Source organism: Uranotaenia lowii, chromosome 1 (genome assembly GCF_029784155.1).
Source record: "Uranotaenia lowii strain MFRU-FL chromosome 1, ASM2978415v1, whole genome shotgun sequence".
NCBI classification, from domain to species: Eukaryota; Metazoa; Arthropoda; class Insecta; order Diptera; family Culicidae; genus Uranotaenia; species Uranotaenia lowii.
The window spans coordinates 6,664,218-6,684,954 of NC_073691.1; the positions used below are offsets into that span (position 1 = coordinate 6,664,218).

Here is a 20,737-nt window from a genome sequence, read left to right on the forward strand (position 1 = left end):
GCCAGCCACGTCCTAGTAGTCAAAAGATAGAATTGTAGACATGGAAGACCCTGATGGTTAAGATTCGATTGGCTGGTAGCAATCCGTGGTTCGTTCGTCGATTGTCAATTTACACCTCACAATCCGCGTATAAAATCTTCTAGTACCCTACCTATATAATTGGACATAACATTAAGCTCAGTCAGCATCAGTTTGAAAAAATAAAACAGCCTTCTTTTCGTGATTGATTCAACAGGATTTCTCAGCTGTCGATTGTATAAAAAGTAGTGTAGCAGCCAAATAGGTAATGTTGAATTTTGAAAACCGACCACCGGACATTTTGTAGATTGGGCCAAAATCTGAGCTGTGTCAACCGGACTTGATTTAGGGGAGCCTTAAAACGCTCAAAGTTTCAATTTTTTTACCCTCAAAAATTACCAAAGAAAGGAGCAAAGGAAATCGGAAAAATCGAAATTTAAATTCTGACGCCAGATGACTTAAAAATGCTTAAACATCGAAATCTGGTGTTATTTCAAAAAAACAATATTGTCAAAAATTGATATTAAAATTAAAAAAATCACCAAAGGAGGGACTCAAAGGAAATTCGGGAATTCGAAATTTTTAGTTTGATGCCAAATTACTAAAAATCGACTTTCTGCGAGCTGGTTTTCCGAAAGTCAAGAAAAGTCAATTTCGACTTTTCCGATTTTCTTTGGTCATTGTTGAGGGTAAAAAAAACCGAAAGCGCTTTGAGGCATTCCTAAATCAAGTCCAATTAAGTTGAAATTTTGCACAGGATTACTCCAATAGACAGATGCAAGATTGACTAAGAATAGGTTTTTATCCTTAAAAAAAGTTATAACAAAATTTCAAAGATCTTTAATACTGAAAAATTGATAAAAAGAGGGGTTGAATTAGAGATTATTTTAACCAATAAATGTTTTGAAATCCGAAGATGTTGTTTCTTATCAAGCGGAAATGCTAAGCTTTTGATAGCCCAGGAGATAGATGATTGCGTCAAGCTTATTGAAAAACAATTTTTTTGGCAAAAAAATTAACAATGATTTGGATTTGAAACAGAATATATCGCCCGGTTAAATTTATCTCTGCTCTGGCGGCCCTGAATCATTTCTAATGGTTGAGTCAACACCTGATTGGATAAGCCTCGAGATAAGGCCTGAATGTTTGATTATGCAAGGCTTAAGTAATGCATTTTTTTTATCTGTGTTAGAGTGGAGTTAAACAGCCGTATTTATATCTGAATTGACGCGTAATTCAACTGAACTATATTTTTCTCGACGGGTAATTGTAAAGATCTCTAGTTCGCTACAAAATAGTTAAACGAGCAGCGATGCCAGGTGTTGAGGGTAAACAATCTGGGCAATTTTGAAAAAAAGTCTGTGTATGTCTGTGCACATGGAAAATCACAAATTTGGTACCAAACAAAAACAACTTAGGAGTGAATTAAAAAAATGCCACACTTTGTTTGGTTAATAACTTTCAAATGGAAATGGAATTCGATGGAATTTTCAGTGAAGCTTCATAGCAATGTAATATATGCGTGTACAAAACTTGGTAAATCGCATCACGGTTTTCTGGGTTTTTTAGATAAACTTCAATACAGAAGCTCATTGACATATTTTTAATACAGAATCGAAAAAAAATCAGAAAAGGCCCATTGGGAGACCCAAAAACAGCTAGACATCAACTAATTAACAGACCTGACTTCATTTCTACAAGGTTGAAAAGCTGCCCTTCGGTAAAATAAACATAGTATGGTGGTCAAATCGTGCGAAAAATATTTGGACCGCTAGCGAGGAATATTTTGAAAAAATATGTAATGGACAATGTAATGGAAACTCATGATGGCATAACTCCTCAGATCGGCTTGTTTAGTGAAAGAGAGTGCTATTTTTTCGTCTTCTTACCCACAGCTGTGTGGGGAGCAGGGTTGCCAACTTTTTTTTCAAAATTCATGGACATGAAAAATAAAAATCAGGATACATGGTTTAAAGAAAATTTCAATCGAAGTTAGGACCTTTTTTTGTGTCATCCATCCACATTTTGATCTCCACTAATGTCTTTAATACAGTTCCGTACTACTCATTTTCTATCATATTAAAAAACAGGGAAAATCAGGCTTATTTCCAAAAATCAGGGAAGAACGAAGGCTTATCATGTTGCGCTTCCAAAATTAGGCAAATTCTTGAAAAAATCAGGCACATTGGAAACCCTGGTCGGGAGAGATAAATCGTACTGTAAACAAGTGTGAGATTGTCAACACATAAGAGTGAGTGAGAGCATTCACATCCACTGGTGAAGAGAATTCCCTTCTCCGGGAAAATCCATTGCACTTTGTGTTGAGGAGAAATTTGAGAGCTGACACCGTTTTTTTTTTGGTACATTTATTAGAAAAGACCCTGCTCTTGAAAAGCCGGGTGTTCTGATTTTTCAGGATTTGTTCTGATTTTCGAGGGACCGTCCTGATTTTTTAAAAACTTTTGAATTTAAATTTGAAGTTAAATGATGAAAACATCGAACAAATCAGTAATAAAATAGTTTCACCAACTTATCCGGTGGTAATCTTCGGTTCATACGATATTTAATTCGTGTTTTTCGATACAAATGCTGAAAAATCAAGGCTGCATTTATGTAATTTAGCAGAGCTGCTTATAATATCCATAAATCTAATGGTGTTCTGAATAATCCTGATTTTTCTCTTCGCGATGTCCTGGTTTTTTGACAAAAAAACCTTAGACATACTGATTTGTTTCTTCGTGATTTCCTGATTTTTGACATAAACACCTGGCACCTCCTACCTTTGACAATTAGTTTTCAAGAAAAAAAAATCCAAAACAGCAGTTGGCATGGTTGTCACAAGTATAGGTTTACCTAAAAAAGTACAAATTTTAGCAATAGTTTTTTGGTACAGATTCGGTGCGCACAGAAGGCACATTTTTAAGATTTGGTTCATTATAAGGAAAAATTATGAGAAAAAGTTATCACAGTTGAAAGTAGCTTCCGGATTTGAAAACACCTTTAAGGTAATTGATTAATTTTGATAAGAAATATGTCATTTGAAATTTTGAAAGCGCATCGACGCACTATCAATTCTTTGAGGCGTTCGACCAGCTCCACTGATTTTTTTACACTCTTGCCATGCTTCACATGATTTTTTGTTCATTTTTTCAACCAAACCAACCATGCTGTTATTTTTTCCGTTGGTTTACAAATGTCACAAAGCTATCGGGTTTTTGTGGATTTTTGGCAAGCAATAGAGAGAAGCGACTTTTGGGTTCGGAACAAGAAATTTTCTTTCTAGTTTGGCATCACCCATCAGAAGGGGGACTTTCTTTCTGTCTTACGGCGTTGTCCTCCACGATCATCGTATTGAGTGGATCTTTTGGCTTACCATTTTTAAAAAAACATTCCCCATATGGTACATTTACTATTATGTCCTGATCTGCTTTGGAGTAAACCAACCTGTATACATTTCTCAGGTGGCGATGGAAATCCAGTACTAAGTGTTAGTAAAAGTTTTTTTTTTGTAAACATTTTAACCAAGACAATTCGTGACGTCAGTTGCATTTTCAAACAAACAACCATCATCGCTGTACCAGCGAAAACTAGAGAAAAAAAAATCATTGCCAAGTGCTGTTTACGATTCTCGCCTCGGATAAATAAACATGACGTAGGCTTTGTTTACCTTTTTACTTTTTGAATAACGAGTTCTGTAATAGTGTGCGTGTTTGTTCATCACCTTCTTTGTACCACATAGGGAGTAAACTACCTTTTGCTTTTTTTTATTATTATTTTGCTATCACGCTGTCAGCATCATTTGGATCCATCTTTGAACAGCACTGCTTTTTTTCAACTTTTTCGATGAAATCATCAATTATATCGCCGCTTTTCACTTTCACTAAAAGGAGAATATCGTAACCAAATCTACTTTCAACGAATACTTCGACATTCGAAGAACGAAACTGCCAGCAATTTCTTCGTGTGATCAGTCGGACATCGTCCTGTAGATGGGCAACAGCGAGCCCGAAACCACCAGTCAACAAGCAAAAAGGTAATTTTGATCCATTCTTCAGTTTGTAAGAACGTTAAGTGTCGGGTCCTTTAATACATCGTCTGTTATCTGTGTAGTGTAATTTTGAAGTTGTTGCAACAAATCAGCTTAATAATGAACTTTACGAGAAAATTAAATTTAGGGCAAATTTTAGGTTACAAAAATCACAATCCAATCGCTGTTTAGCAGATGACTTGTACAAAATATGTTCGTTAGTAAAATAAAATAAAATGTAATTGGCACAAGCATAAACTAGAGCAAAAAGGACTTTTGAGTTAAAAGTAGAAAGTTCCAATTCGTACGTCAAAAACGGCTACATAATTTGTTTCACTTCATTATAGCATATCAAAAAGTAAAATGTATAAAAGTCATTGATAATCATAATGAAGATGAACGGTCCCAAACGATTGCCCTAAGGAACGCCTATACTAGAGGAAGGTATAAGATCTCATATTGGCCATATTCATCAACTGACCTTGGTGCAGATAGAGTTAACGAATTTTCATAAAAATCTTTAAATCAAAACCAGAATCTAATAAAAATTCAAATGATTCTGACTGTTGTCAAACTCAGAATTCACAATCCCAGTTAGAGTTCTTTATCCCTTAATCTATATCTAAATCCAGAAAAAAATGATAATATTGTTTAAACAGTCGTCAGTTCAAGTTCCTCGAATTGACTCAACCGAAACACATGTGCATTTGATTATGATTCCGAGAACATGTGTATTCCATTGAAATTTTACACCAACAACAAACAAACAAACAACGAACGAAAACTGCACAATCTCATGATTCAACGGCGCGCTCGCGCACCCTTATCAGTACGCAGTGGGAAAATCATCTGTCCCCGTCGTCCGACAACTTTGTGTGTATGCCTCAAGTTCATCCAGCTTGCTTACTTACGATATGACGATACGATAGGCCGCTAGCAATAGTCCGATAAAGGTTGTCTACACAATCGTGGGCCACAGATAGATTCCGATCAAGTGACACAATCAGAACTTGTCACTGTTTGTTGTTGGTAAAGATGATGATAAAATCCAGCAGTTGTGATTTTTTTTTACGGTCGCCATATCAGGGTGTAATCAAATTCTCAGCCGGAGGCCTCGAGGATCGAATGTCACTGTGAATTATTATTATTGTTGCTGTAGAAAAATTCTGACAGAAGGGGGTTAATCCCTTCTTCGCTATTCTTTCGAGGGTAAACAAAGAATTTCACTTTTCAGCACCCGCATAGAATAGAAGTCAAAACCAGACACCAACCAAAACAGTCGGTAATTTGTTGTTTGCCATTCGAGAAAAAAGCCAGAACTTGAGCCGTCGTCCGTCGCGTTTTGAATAAGTAGGGAAAAAATAGGGGGAGAAAAACCACAACCGGATTTTCAAGGCCGCCCTTGATTTCTGGTCTAGATGACGCGATGATGGCCAACAAATGGTTTCTGCTTTCCCCCTTTCTTTCTATCTGGTGTGCTGTGGTCACCTAATGGAAAATTCTAATTAGAATTTTTAAAACGGGGTCTGGTTCCGCGTTGTGTTTCGTTTTGGGAAAATGGAAAAGAAACGAGAAAAATGTTGGCTCATCAGAAATGGTGGTGGCCCTCTTGAAATGAATTTATGTAAACAATTTCATCCCCCAATTCTTCGAATAGTGGAGAGGCAGAGAGACGAGAAGAAAACAAATGGCAACAATGACTACAACAAATGCAGAAATAAACATGGCGACGACTGACGAAGGTTTGTTTTATTTTTCTGTGGCTTTCTTTCCGATTGGAATACATCTGAAGTTGGGTAGATGGGAATTTGGAGCTCTATCAGTTTCTCGCTGTTGATGTTGCCCTGGGAAGCTATAACGGATTCGCTGACGGTACCCCATGATATACTTTTCCCCGATTTTGGTACGCGCACCAATAGATACACAAAACCGTACCGGGGAAATGAACGAAGGGCGAAATGTGAAGGCAAACAGCGCAGAAGACGAACCAAGAAACAAAACAGATAATGGAGACGAATAGTTTATGGCAAATGTATGAATGTAGGTAACGTCGTAAGTTCTGTGCCCAAGTTTCGTGCTAAAAACATAACAAGCCGCTCTGGGAAACTCCAACGGGCAAGCAACAGCAGCAGAAAAAAGTAAAAGTAACTAATTAATGAAACAAACAAAACCTCTATTAATATGAATGAGTCAAATTTGGAACAACACAGAAGAAGACGACGACGACGACGACGGCGGCCATCGCCATATGAAACGAATTCCCCGAAGAACGCTTGGAGCGGAAACCAGAAAGTTGACTGACGAGGGAGGGGACGGGAAAAAACAAGAAGAAACATTGGGGATGGGTGGGTGACTCAACTAACGTAATTAGTTTCGTTTGCTTGGCGGTGGTGACTGTTTTTTTTTGTGTGTGCGATATTTTCTTTCTGTCAGCCAGCCACATGTATGTACGTTGTGCATGCTGATTTCTCCAGCCGGGGCTGATGAAAGCAGCTACTAACTAAGTAGTTATACTTTGGGTCCTCGGGACCCCACCAACAAAGTTCAACTTCCGGTCTGTTGGTGCCGCCTCCTTTGATCGTCGTGCTGTTGTTGAAGAGTTTACTGATGATGTCGCACATACATACATTGCATAATGGCGAATCAGTACAATTATGCAGAATTGGAACTTTGTCTGTAACATATTTTTCCATTTGGTAGCAGTATTTGAGTGGATCGTAAAATTTTGGCGATACATTCTGTGATGTTGCGATAATTTGATTGGAAATGTTTTCAACATTACCAGCCACAACTAAAAAAATAGCAACCTGCACCTCTATTAAAGCTGCTGGCAACACTGTTCAACATTAGAAACTGGCTCGAGTTTCAATAATAATCTTAATAGGTTTTGGGAGTCAGAACCTCCTTCAATATCAATATTAAAGCAGAACTTATCATCGACACTGGACCTTATCCGGAATCTTTGAAGATAGCATTAGTCACGCCGATCTGCAAGTCAGGTGACAAGTCCAACCTATCCAACTACCGGCCTATCCCAACCCTGTCGACGATAAACAAAATATTGAAAAAGCTGATTTCAAGTAGACTAACCAACTTCTTAGCAGCTCAAAACCTATTATCCAACGGACAGTATAGGGTTTAGGAAAGGGTGCGACTGTGATCTCGACGACCTCTCTGGTGTACTATTTCTGGACCTCGAGAAAGCGTTCGACACCGTCAATCATGAGCTGCTACTAAAAAAATAGAATTAAACGGGATACGAGAGACCTGCCTTCCATTTGCTGGAAAACTATCTCTCAAACCACCAGCAATTTGTTTCTTGGTGAGGCACTAACAGTGGCAACAAAATGCCCACCATTGGAGTACCGCAAGGAAGCAACCTAGGGCCTCTTATGTTTCGGGTGTTCATAAACGACCTCAACGCTGACGAGGGAAGCGAGAGAGTTTTGTCCTCCACATTCGCCCTACAAATGTGGAGGAAAAAACTATGACGAAATCACGACAGAAATATGACAATATTATGGCACAAATATGACAAACACATTGGCAATAACATGAAAAATATAACAAAATTATGACAAAAAAAATTTTAAAAATCTGACAAATATGAAGAAAATTTTATTTATGTACAATACAATGAAAAAAAAATCAACACAACTCTGGCGGAAATATGGCTGATGTAATAAAATATGACAAGCAGACAAAATTTTGGGAAAAATATGACAAAAGTGGTAAAAAATTGACAAAAATATGAAAAATATAGAAAAAAATTGACAAAATATTGGTAACCAAATTACAAAAATTTGACAAGTGTGGACGAAAATAAGACAATAAAATAACAAAACATAAAAAATGACAAATATTGAGGACATACACCATCTTAGCCGATTTAGGCTTAACAGACTGAATAGACGTGGACAACTTAAGAATAACATTTGCCATAAGTTTGCCAAGTTCTGTCATTTTATTGTCTTCGTTTTGTGATAATTTTGTCAAATCTGTCAGATGACATAATTTTGTCTTATTTTTGTCATATTTGTAATATTTTTGACAGCGGTTTATCGAATTTTGGCCATTTTATTGTTAAATTAATGTCACATTTGTCATAATTTTACCACATTTTTGTCATATTTGTCAAATTTTTGTCATAATTTTGGTAATTTTTTTTACATGTTTGTCATTGCATTATTCATACTCATGCCATAATTTTGCTATATTTTTATGATGTTTGTCATATTTTTATCACATTTGTCCAATTTTTGTCTTGTTTATCAGATGTTTGACATGATTTATCATTTTATAGTCAATTTTTTGTCATATTTATGCCACAATGTTGTCGTATTTGCTAGATTGTTGTCACTTTATTGTCAAATTTTAGTCTTGTTTATTTCAGAATTTGATCATACTTATCATAATTTTGTCATATTTTGACCACATTTCTCACTTTTTTGTCATTATTGATAGCCATAATTTCAATAGTCAAGAAATTTAAATTCATCCCCTCTTCCGTCACCACTCTGAAAAATCGTATTTCAGCAGTTTCAAGTCGTGTTTTCTTTTCGAATCCCAATTCACAATTTGCAAAAGTGGCAAAAACAAATGCCCAATGAAATTATCAGCAACTTTCGCTGACACTGATTGAGAATGCTACAGCTGCATTCACTGATCGAATACAGTGAGTGACAGAAAAAAAGACGCTTTCGTAGTAACTAGTCGAGTGAAAGAAGTTTGTTCGGGTTTGCGAGTGAGCTTTCTACTGACTGATAGCACGAGCATGACCGAGCCGATCAGAAGCTTTTATATTTGTTGACTATTCTATTCTATTCATTTCAGTTAAAGCTTTTTACACTGATAGAAAATCACAGTCAATATCATTCGTGCCTTCAGAAAATTTGCAGCACTGATATCAAAACTGCACAACAAAGCAAAAGATCTAGATGCAAAACATTGAATGGGGAAGAATGCGGAAAGCTATTCACTCACTCCTACAGAGAGAACCATAAGCGTTTGTCAAAAAATAGGGGAAATTCTATATCCATCATACTCACACATATGAGACATACAGTTCAAAGCAAAGGATGTATAAAACATTAAGACGAAATTCAAACTCCAGCTAGGTTCTATAAACAATTGCGAGCTATTTTTCCATGATAATACTCTCGTATCGATAAAAACATATTTAGCATGATCCTACGCACCATTTTGACCGTAAAGACTTGGAAAATTCTTCATCATGAGTTACCAACGGGGACTTTTCTATGGGTAGTTGGAAAATGCAGTTTTCTTGGGACCAAAAACCATAAAACGGAGTTCTTAGCCATTTAATTCTTGGGTTTGGAAGTCGTTTTTTTAATAAGCTGCGGATGTATAAGATTTTTAAGGCGGTTACTATACTGTCTTCGACTATTTTTACCCGTAAAAGGGAAGTTCTCTGGCGGTAGCTTGTGTGCAGGTGCAAAGACGATTTTACCGGTAAGTTTGCATTTTAGTTACCTTTGTGAAGCTCTTTTCAAGCATTGTGTTCTTTTTATGCTACGGAAACCTACGGCTATTACCACGGCGACTAATACCGTATTTGTTTTCTCCCCTCGTCCAGTGTAAACAAATACAGTATAAATTCTTGTTCCTACACAAACTACCCTCATTTCGCCAACACCATTTTGATTAGTCTCCTGGGAAGAAAGTCCGGGTTTTAAGCGACTACAGCACATAAACTTTTTTAGTTGTTGGCGCTCAAGTTCTGTTAAGTTGAACTACGCAATTTTGCTAAAAATGTTTTACTTTCCCTTAGTACAAAGTGGGATTTCGGTCCTGATTAAAATCAGTGGCTGTTGGTTTCTGAGAGTTTTATCGTTTTGTTTCAGTTTCGACTTCCTAAGGAAATCGAGACGGTACATTTGGCGCCCAACGTGGGGTCTACAGGTTACAAAATTTTCGAACGCGTTTTTCTCGAAACCTCATGAAAGAACATAGACCCTTTTCACGTGTTGGTGCTGCTGGTTCGATGTCTCTGAGTCAAGAGGTCGCTGTGGATCGTGTGTTTGAAAAATTCGGCATAAAAGATTGCAACTACGTAAACCAACAGAGAAGGCCTGTTTTCTCCCAACAAATAAAGAAAATCCGGATTGTCATGCGTATCATGAGCAGCACAATGCTGTTTGTTGGTTCCGATATTTCATTCGCCGTTGCATACTTGGAACGTTCCTAAAATCAACCTGCCGAGCATACTGGCGAGCGATGAAAAGGGTGGTCCTATACATGAATGGCACGAAGAATCTCAAGCTCCAGTTCAAACGAGACTAAAAAGGCTGAATTCCGAAACCCGCTCAGTGGGTACGCTGATGCGGATTGGGCGTCGGATATTGAGGATCGAGAAAATTTGTGAACGGGTATATCTTCAAAGTATTCGGCAACACGGGTCAGTAGGCAGTAGTAGCAACAAACCATCGCATTGCGTTGTCATCCTGCCTGTGCGGCAGAGTATGCAGTTTTGAGCGTAGCTGCTTCCGAAGGACTGTGGCTACAAGGTATTCTAGAAGATCTGCAGTAAGGTCATCCTGGCAAACCGTTCAAGATATTTGAGGGCAATCGTGACTGCATTGCGATGGCCACAAACGCGCAATGTCGTCGGTAGGACGCTTCTAGCAAAAATTGAACGGAATTTAGTTCTAAGTGTCATGTCAGTATGATCGGTGGCGACCTGGACCTGGACCTGGGACCAGGACGTTTGGACAACCTGCGGCCCACCTGAGATTGACCGATTCGGGGCGGGACTGGATACTGGCATCTCTACGGAAACGAAAATAAAATTCTCTCAGTCTACATTAAGCTCTCCACCAAGAGAGCCAATAAATCTTTTCTATTGTTAAACTTAACAGATTTTTTAACCGAATATCCAGAAAATTAGGTGAAGGATAACAGATTTCGAATGCTTTCTAACACTAATCATTTCCGGACCCTCTGTTTTCGACAGAAAAGAAGTCCACTGAGACTGACAAAAAAAGTACACAAACGAATGCCAAATATAATTGGGACCTTTGATTTTAGTCAAATCAAATAACGATTTCCCGAACGATCCGCAAAACTGTTCCAGGGGTTTTTACAATATATTGTTTTAATTCAACAGCTAAACTGTTTTAGTCTGGAAAAACATGACGAGGAATAGAGAGAGAGTGAACATTTCGTTAATTCATCAATCTTTAATAGAGTGCTTCGACGCTGGATAAATGTTGAGATAGCAGAGTGGCGCAGTGGAAGCGCGCTGGGCTCATAACCTGTTGAGATAGCAGAATTCGGACAGGGACAGGGAACCCAGAATCCAAAAGGCTTTCAAACTAATATAAAAGTACGTTTTTATAAAGCGGAGATATGCTTCTAAATAAGTGAAAAGTTTTTCTCTACAAACAAGTTACGTTACTAGGCACAGTTGCTATGGAAAACTAAAAGTACTGATAGGATATCATGGATTGCTACTTCTTCAACAATAAACAAATGGAATGAATCACTTGTTGTTGAAATTGGCAGTTCGACATTATCTTTAATAAGTTTTAGACGTTTATATACGATAAAACATTTCTACATTTCAACCACAAATTTCGCAAACGGACCAGTTATAATCCTAAAGTTTTATTTTATCGTCCTGTAGAAAGTTTATCAGCAAAGTGCACTGAACTTTTAATCGATTACTCATTAACAATGCTATCAAAGGCGACTCAATTTTTTTAAGTTTTTTTTTTTCCTAGAAACAAATTTGCTCATAATCTACATCCTATACATTCGATTTTTTTTCATTAGAAATAATCAAGCACCAACGCTTACAAAAAAAGGTTTAGTTAACGTACGAAGAAAAATAGTGGTTTCAGCTTATTTCCGCATTTGACTTGAATCCGGACAAACACTACAGTTATTAACTAAGAAGTTCCAATACAATTTCTGAAATCACAATTCGAATGAAGGAGATTGTAAATCACGATCACGCCCATCGGGCACACTGATACTGTTTATAGTTCGTGGAATTTGTGTCGTTGGCAAGAAAAAAAAAACTCAGTGATGGAATATTATTTCCGAAGATGTGAGTGTGGCTAATCTGTAAATTTTTACTCTGTCTGAATTATGCAAAAGCAATTTAGAGATAAATCTCCTTTTAAATATATAAAAAACTGAGTATTCAAAGTACGTTGAAGTTCTTTAAATTTTGGTCAACTATAATGTCCGTCAATGGTGTTAAAAAAAAACCACTAGCAGACATTGTCAACCACACTGATGAGTCGGATGTGATAATCATCTGTTTTGTCAGTGTGGATAATTACTTTTCTGCTGTTGAACGACCAATTTGTAACACTTTAACTGAAGCTATCGCACGGGATAGATAGAGATAGAAGAAAAAATTGTAAACATCACGTTCTCCAAGCCGTGGCCAACATCCGAATAGGTCAGTGAGGAGAACACATGTATGAATGAACCGGAAGCTCGATCTGTAAATTACTGTTCTAGTTCTAAACATCAACAATTTCATCTGGAACGTAATCTTCATCACAAATGTGACCACAATTAGAGGTCTTCAATTCGAAACAGAAGAAAAAGATTCATTTGCGAAAACTATAATAGCGCATTTGCCGCTCCATTTATGCAAATTTCTCCGCCGACAGTTTTATCACCGATACCCCGCCTCCACTTCTCTTCGACTACTGAAAAATATACATAAGTAATAAATAGTTGGTTGGATTGCTGGGCGCAAATGTCTTAGAAGTGAAAGACGCAAAACCACAACGGGGAGAAGCGCACATTAATTAAATCTATCTACCGCAAAAACGGCAACAAAGAGCATGAAGCGGGGGCCAATTTACTGGGGCACACATTAGCGAAAACAACTTCGCGAACAGCAACAATAATAGCAATGATAGGAGAACGAAAACAGAACAGTACAATATGAGTCAGAGATCTCAGATGTATCGAGCTATATTATACGGTTCATAGAAACGAGTTTTGTGCGGATATAATAACATCCAACAACGTCAACGACGAAGTCGTTGATGTGAATGGCGCTTGTTTTTTCGTCTAAGCTCGCCTCCAAAAAAAACTACATGTGAGTTGTGCCCGAACAAGCTAGGTACCCAAAAATGCTTTCCAAACGCTCAAAAGTCAGTAGCATAAATAAATGGTTTTCTTTTCCTACAATTGTTCCTTGGAAAGGAGGGCGCGACGCGGGGGGATTATCCCCCCGAAATTCCGGTAGCACACAACACCGGCGTCTCAGATGGTCGGTCGTCGTCGTTCCGGCGTCGGCGACTTCAGCGAAACTGTTTTTTACTTTGTTTCTTTCTTTTCGATTTAGCGTTTGTTTGTTGGTTAATTTCGAGTCGAGTCAAACGAAGACGAATTGTGTTGGAATCTTCCAACAGAAATAAAAAACAAACTTCCAAACCAAAAGAAAAGAAGACAACGGGATTTATTCTATTCTACGAAAACCGCAAGAATGTGGACCCGAAATGTGTATCACATTTCTCTTTTGGTCCCCGAAAACCCGACTTTAGTTTGGATTGGAGCGATCCCCACAACACAACAGACACACATGTCGGTGTGTGTGTGGGGGGCTTAGCCCGCGATTGAGTTTGCTGAGCTGTGTCTCCTTTATTGCGAATTCGCGTTTTCTGAAGGTAATCCAGTTTTTCCATCTGAGCACTGGACTGGGCTGATGTGTGTCTACCATGCGCTCTATCTATGGAAGTAGGTAGGTAGGTTGAAGCGGTTCAAGTTGGTACCAATATGCTTGCTCTCGTATGCTCTTCTTGTTGCGCGCTGGTTTTGTGCTTTTGCCACATTTGCTTTGTTTGATGCTTCTCTGCTGTGAAGTTGCTTTTCCAGCGGATTCGGTTCGATTTGCTGTTGCTGCTGCTATTGCTGTTGCGTGATTGAACGCCACCAATCAGACAACGATAGTATTTTCCGTCTATACACATCGATAGTAATAGTAGTTTGTAGTTGTGTTGTGGGTCGTCGTGGGCAGCCGGAGGTTTTTCTTTTCCATTTCGGTTATCTCTTGGGAATCTGTCCGACGAATAATGGTGGCTGACGATGGAGTTTACTTGTCGGAAGAAAGTCTGGCCCCGAAAGTACCCCCCGAAAAAAAACCCAACATGAACCGACGAAAATCTCCGATGGGCACATAGATCATATCGTTTTATTGCCTCACATAGAGGAGCAGACATGGGTCTGAAATTCCGCTAGGAGATTCAACGCAAAAAGTCCACTCCCATCAGCCTACTGTGATTGCGATTTGCTGGGAAGATCCCATAAGGCTGTCAGTCGAGACCAGTTGTGTTTCAGGTGAAGAATGAATGAATGAAATATAGTCTGGGCTTCTATGGCCTCTCCTATACCCTGTCATCTTTAATCCCGGGGGAAATATTCGGTGCAAAACCAATTACCTTATCGTTGCTATCAGATTTATCACTAGGAAGGACTAAATGTCGTTCCAGCAGAACCCCCGGTGGTTGATGATTGAACTCTATTTCCGGCACAATAGCTGTAGCGCATCATCGATGGCCCCCCGCACCCAAGCCCAAGTATCAATCAAATTTGCTGCTGCTTCTCGTCACAAATTTCAACACCACACATCACTATTCTTCTAAATTTATCGGGCACTGGAAGCTGGCTCACACTGCTCTTGATTTTCTTCTTTGCTTTTCGGTCGTGTGAAGTGCCCCTCGTCAATATTTCTCTTTTTCTTCGGTGCACTGTATTTTTTTTTATCTCGGTTGTTGTTTCTACCAGGAGGTCGTCTGTGCTGGATCAGCACTTTCACACCAAAACACCCTACTGGATCACTACTCCAAAACTCCCTTCTGGGCCCTAGTGGGACATCCTTTTATTGTTTGCACTGTTTCCCGAAAAGAAAAATCTTCATTAATATCACCAACATTCAAGCCAAACAATTCTCCACAGATCTAGCTTCTAAATTTTTCTCCCTTTACACTCTATCCCTCGGCCCTTACCTCCGGGGAAGATTCCTTCCATAAGAAAACATCAAAATCCGTCTATTTCCAGATTCGGGCTAAATTTTTCTTGCAACTATCATCACCGCCCTTCACTTTTCGCCGTTTCAGTTCGGCTGCCGCACTAGAAAGCCCCAACAGGCAGCTCCCGGTCCCGAAAAAGTACAATTTTACACCATTTTTACACCATCGTTGCAATTTTTTCCTGTAACAAATCTTGCGCTCCACCGTACATTTGCTGCGACCCGACCCGAGCACCGTACCAGACCAGACACACAACGAACGAGAAAAAGCTGCTCTTTCAACTCCGTCCGTTCCGTATAGTGTCCAACAAAACGCCCTAGCTCACTCGCTCAACTCACTCATCTCGCCAAATGTCTCTTTGTGCGATGTACACGAATTTTCTCTCTCGTTAGATTCTCTCAATCTCATTCAAACACACTCACACATATTGGAACGGTTCGATCAAACTTCATTCATGCTCTTCCATTCTACTTGAAAACTTTGAAGTGCCATCTCGTTCGGTTCCATGGATTTGCATAAAAATTTCTTGTGCTTTTAAACTCGCTCTCTCCCTACTCACTCATCAAATCTCACTAAAAGTGACAAAACTTGGAAAACAACCTCACACAAAGCAAGCATCCGACAAAGTACGACGACCATATTGGAACTAGCCAGTGCAGTGCTGCTGCCTTTCTTTAACGAAAACAAACAAATCGTTAGCTGTTGCAATTAGCATCGAATTTTAATGACTGACTTCTCTAAACTGATGGAGTGTTTAGGGCTCTGGGGAAGCTAATATGCCGAATTGATTTCACACTAGAATTGCAGTTCATGAACGGAAAATTACTGAGCGTTTGATAATACTTACAACGAATAAATGTATTACAGTTTGTTCGGTAAATGTTACCGATATTACGGTGATATTTACCGGACGCATCGGTATTATTTGCAGATTTTTTTTTTTTTTTTGTAAATTCTTTATTTGAAACGGCTCATACCTTTAGGCTTTAAGGAGCCAAACTCATTTTGTTTGATAACAATTGTGTGCTTATATCTAGTTCACTTTTTTAAGAAAAGATAGAAGATAGATAGGGAAATGTGAAAATAAAAAGAATTATAGACGAAGATCAATAGCTTTTAGGAAAAGATATATTTCGAACATGTAGTCCAAATCTATCACAGCCAGCACATCTCTCACTGGAACATAGGGTGGTTTTCCTTGGGCCCTTAGGGAGTCTATTAAATTCGTTCTAGCGACAAGATGGACCTCGCACGACCAAACAATATGCTCGATGTCATGGTAACCTTGGCCGCAACCACATAGATTGCTGCCAGCAATATCAAAACGATAGAGTACCGCGTCTAAGGAACAATGATTGGACATGAGACGGGAAAATATACGAATAAAATCCCGACTCAAGTTCAATCTATTGAACCATGGTTTAAGGCTTACCTTTGGGATAATCGAGTGGAACCACCGACCCTTGTCATCCTCGTCCCATTTGCGCTGCCAGTTGACAAGAGAGTTTCTTCGCACCAAATAGTAATGCCATATTCGTTTTCATCTGGTGGAAAGATGGTTGTGCACCAACTGCTGTCAACTTCATATAAAAAAAACGCTTTGACAGCACTTGGTGCACTACCGGTGCACCACCAGAATGAAAACGAATATGGCATAAAATTCGCTGAAGACGATTTCACGTTGATACGTGTCGCCTTCCATCGCTCCCACCTTTGCCAGAGAGTCTGCCTTCTCATTGCCCACTATCGAGCAATGAGAGGGAACCCAAACAAAGGTGATGGTAAAGCGACGTTTTGATAAAGCACTCAAATTATTTCGTATCTTCTCGAGGAAGTACGGCGAGTGCTTTCCCGGTTTTATAGAATGGATTGCTTCAACAGAGCTCAGACTATCCGTTACAATATAGAAGTGTCCAATTATTTGCAGATTATTTTATGATTATTTAATAACGCAAACCGTTGTTGCACAATGATAACTCAAGGCACCTTTTCGTGTTTTGGCAACACGTTCGATAACTTTGTGTTGCCAAAATCAAACGGGGTTTTCATCAAGTTTTATCTCACTTATTACTCAAAGTAAACTATTTTGTTGTTATTAACGCCATTTTTCATAGATTTTTGTTTTTTAGTCATTTTTTGTTAGTTTTTTCATGTTTTAGATACACTTAGAACTTTTGTTGTTATGTTTATTACTTTCATCATATTCGATTTTGACAACATCCGATTTTGGCACATGGTCAAAATCGAACAGTTTTCAAAATTAAGATTACCTTAATGTTTTCACTATAACAGGACCAATATAATTTAGCCAAACACCATAAGAACGTTTTTACGTTTTTAAAAGTAGATAGAATACAACTACAGAAACCAAAATTTAAAAAATGACAAAAATGATGAAAATTTCATAAAATTAGAAAACAAAAGACTAAAAATGACAAAACAAAAAAAAAAATCATGGAGGATGACAAAAATAGCAAATATCACAAAAAACACAAAAATTTAAAACAAAACAAGAAAAGTGCCAATTACATAAAAACATAATAAGAAAAAATGATTAAAAATGGTCCAAATTAACTAAAAATTATGTTAATAATAATATTTTTTCTGTAGAAATCAAGAAGGTTAAACATGTTGTTTGTCACAATACTCTCCATGGTAGAGTTTTCAATTAGAAAGCTAAAAGCTTTATGACAAAAGCTCGGATCGATTGGAATCGATTTTGATTTTGATCTGTCAAAACACAACAACAGCAATTTTGTGTTCCAAACGTCGCTTCTCTTACATGCAGATTCACTACTAACGGAATGCTTCAGCAATTTTTTGGGAAAAAAAACCAAAACATCAACAACTTTCTCACGATATTAATTAACTTGAAAAAGGGTGGTTTTGTGTGGACATTTGAACAGCGTTTTACTACACGGACTTCGATTTCATCGGACCCTAGAGATCTGTGCTAGTTAGTTTTTTCAGTTTTTTTTTTAAAATTTTAGTTGGTCACTTGAGGTCTACAATCAGGTATTTTATTCGTTACTCATGTTGAAAAATGTTTTGTTCTTCTTCTCCCATATTTATCAAACAATGTATAGATTACATATATACACGCCATTATCAGACTTTTATTAGTTTATTGAGATCCCGATCGGGAGAACATAACAAAATTGTATTTTATAAGTAACTCAACGAGATATTTATATCATATCCAGATACTATTTTACTTCTCATAATTGTAATTCACACACCGTTCGATAACAATTCTCGATTTGGGCACATAAAACAGTTTTTTGATGCGAAATTATACCTAATTTACTCTGCTTTAACTACACCTGTATAATTTTGAAGAACATCATAACTTTTTTTAACGTTCTTGGGTGTTGATTTAGTATACCAACAATAACAAAAAAACAAAAATTATTGAGTACTCATAAATCATGAAAATTTTATAAAACTCAAAATCAAACGAAAGACTAGAAATGACAATAAATATCGATAAAAGATGACAAAAAAAACAACGGTTTATTTTTAATAAGTGAGAAAAATGTTGATGAAAAAAACTGTTCGATTTTGGCAACACAAAGCTTTCGAGCGTGTTGCCAAAAACGAAATGGACCTATATTTAAATAACAAATAATAACAAATTTTTGATTTTAGCTTTTGTTAGTAAGTCCAAAAATTATGATCAAACAGCCTGTCCTTATCGGTTGTTATGAAATAACGTCAGAAAAGAGTTATCAACTAAAGATGTGTGAATAAAAACAAAATTCTGAATGACTCATTTGCATTCCTATCTGGCAACACGGTTCCAAGTGATTGTTCGGCCGGCGTTGCATTCTCACTCACCTTCGCTCAATTTATCTGTCATTCGTCTTCTCAAAAATACTCTCTCTCTCTCTCTGTGAAGCCCACCACACCCCTCAACACTTCAAAGCTTTTGAACTCATTCCTTTCATTCATCTCACTCGGGACGGGACATCAACTCATCATCATCGCAAGAATGTCTCACAACAGCAGCAGCGACACACAACTACCCTTGCGTGTTCAATCGCTCGCTTGAAGCCCACAACCACACCAATCAATCTGGCAAATGATGATGGCTGGCAGCCCTTCCTTCCTTCCAGTTCAGTGAGCTGCTTGTCGAGGCGCCCATGCAAAAATGCCCCTCCTGGTGGTGCGCGTAATCTGTTGCTTTCGGGACGGCTGTCACCGTCATTTTCACGCCAACCCATGCCCCATGCCAGTCAAAGCACGCCCGAACATGAAAATTTGCCACCCCCTCGCGGGACCAAACCCAAACCCAGTTTGTACCCCTGCCCCATTCAAATTATTACCTGATGAAGTAGTTTGGAGACACAGACGATCCTTCCTGATGGCGACGGGATGAAATGGTTGCGCTCTCGCTGTACGCCAGAGCCGATTTCGACGGATGATTTTCTTCTACTGCTTCTCCTTCTTCGTTTCTTCTAACCTACGCAACACGATCTTCGACTATTTTATTATACGACTTCGATTTTCGCGACGATTTATATTTCACTAAACTTTAGCTGATGCATACAAAAAACGACGGCTACGACGACGGCATTTAAAAATTGAATTTGATTTGATTTTATTTTTTCTAACCTACGGGTGCGACGAACATGATGGCTCGCTGCAAAAATGGGTGCATCCCATCATCATCGTCTTCATTGTGCTTCGTCGGTTGTTCGATTTTGTTTCTTCCGATGATGGTGTTTCTGATTTCATCACTCGCGCACACACAACAGGATGAGGAGGAAAAAATACCCCGCACAGGCCACAGAAAACTAGACTGCCCTTTTGCATGCAGCCAGGAAACGCACACTAGACGATCAAAACTTCACAATCCACTCTCACTCGCTGTTCTTCACCAACTAACTAGCTCTCTGGCGCTGGCTTTTCTATCTGGCTCTTGTTGCTTGAACCAGAAAGGAGCAGGATCGAGCATCCTTGTGCGCACTCTTTCACACTCCCGTCCCGTACCGAACACATTCCACAAGAATCGAGTGAGAACGGTGAGTGAGAATGGCTTCTTTCAAATGGAATCGAAATCGAATATGAATGCATATGCGCAGGCTGCTGGACTGGAGACTGTCGGTCGAATCCAACTGGAAAGTGAGATGGAGAACGACTGAGAATTGGTGTGAATACTGTGAATCCTGTTGGAATGGAAAGGTGCTCTCGCGCGAACGGTGAGACTTTTGGAAAGTGAGAAGAGAGTTGATTTTGTTTTGAGGAATTCTCTCTGTTTGTCAACAAAAGCTAAAACAAAAGAGATCCGTTCGAAAGTGTCACCGCATGCAGTGAGAAAATAGCGAAAATGGTGAGGAGTTGCGGGTTTTTATGCAGGACAACAACATTAACGATGTGTGATTCGATTATATTCAAGTTAAAATTAACGTTAGTAAGTAGCTTCAAACATTACATAATTTTACTTATTACAGAAAATAACTAACAATAACATGAGATAAAAAGCTAACAAAACCACACAAATTTTCAAAGACATCTGGGGATGGGAGTGAAAAAGTCAGCTTTGCATCGTAAAGTTTCAGGCAAATCGCGCTTTTTGACCCTCAAAAATCACCTCAGGAAGTCGGAGAAATCTTAATTTTTATTTCTGATTCCTTATGACTTAAAAACCATAAAACGTCGAAATCTGGTGATA

General features: G+C 38.4%; 1 protein-coding gene across 1 annotated transcript in view; it reads right to left on the reverse strand.

The window, feature by feature from the left end:
• Positions 1 to 6,666, reverse strand: part of LOC129746507 (plexin-A2) — a 45,877-nt gene extending 39,211 nt beyond the window's left edge. Inside the window, exon 1 of the mRNA XM_055740185.1 lies at positions 6,547 to 6,666. Within this exon, the coding sequence (XP_055596160.1) occupies positions 6,547 to 6,666 (120 nt within the window). The remainder of the gene's footprint in view (positions 1 to 6,546) is intronic.
• Positions 6,667 to 20,737: the final 14,071 nt, after the last annotated feature.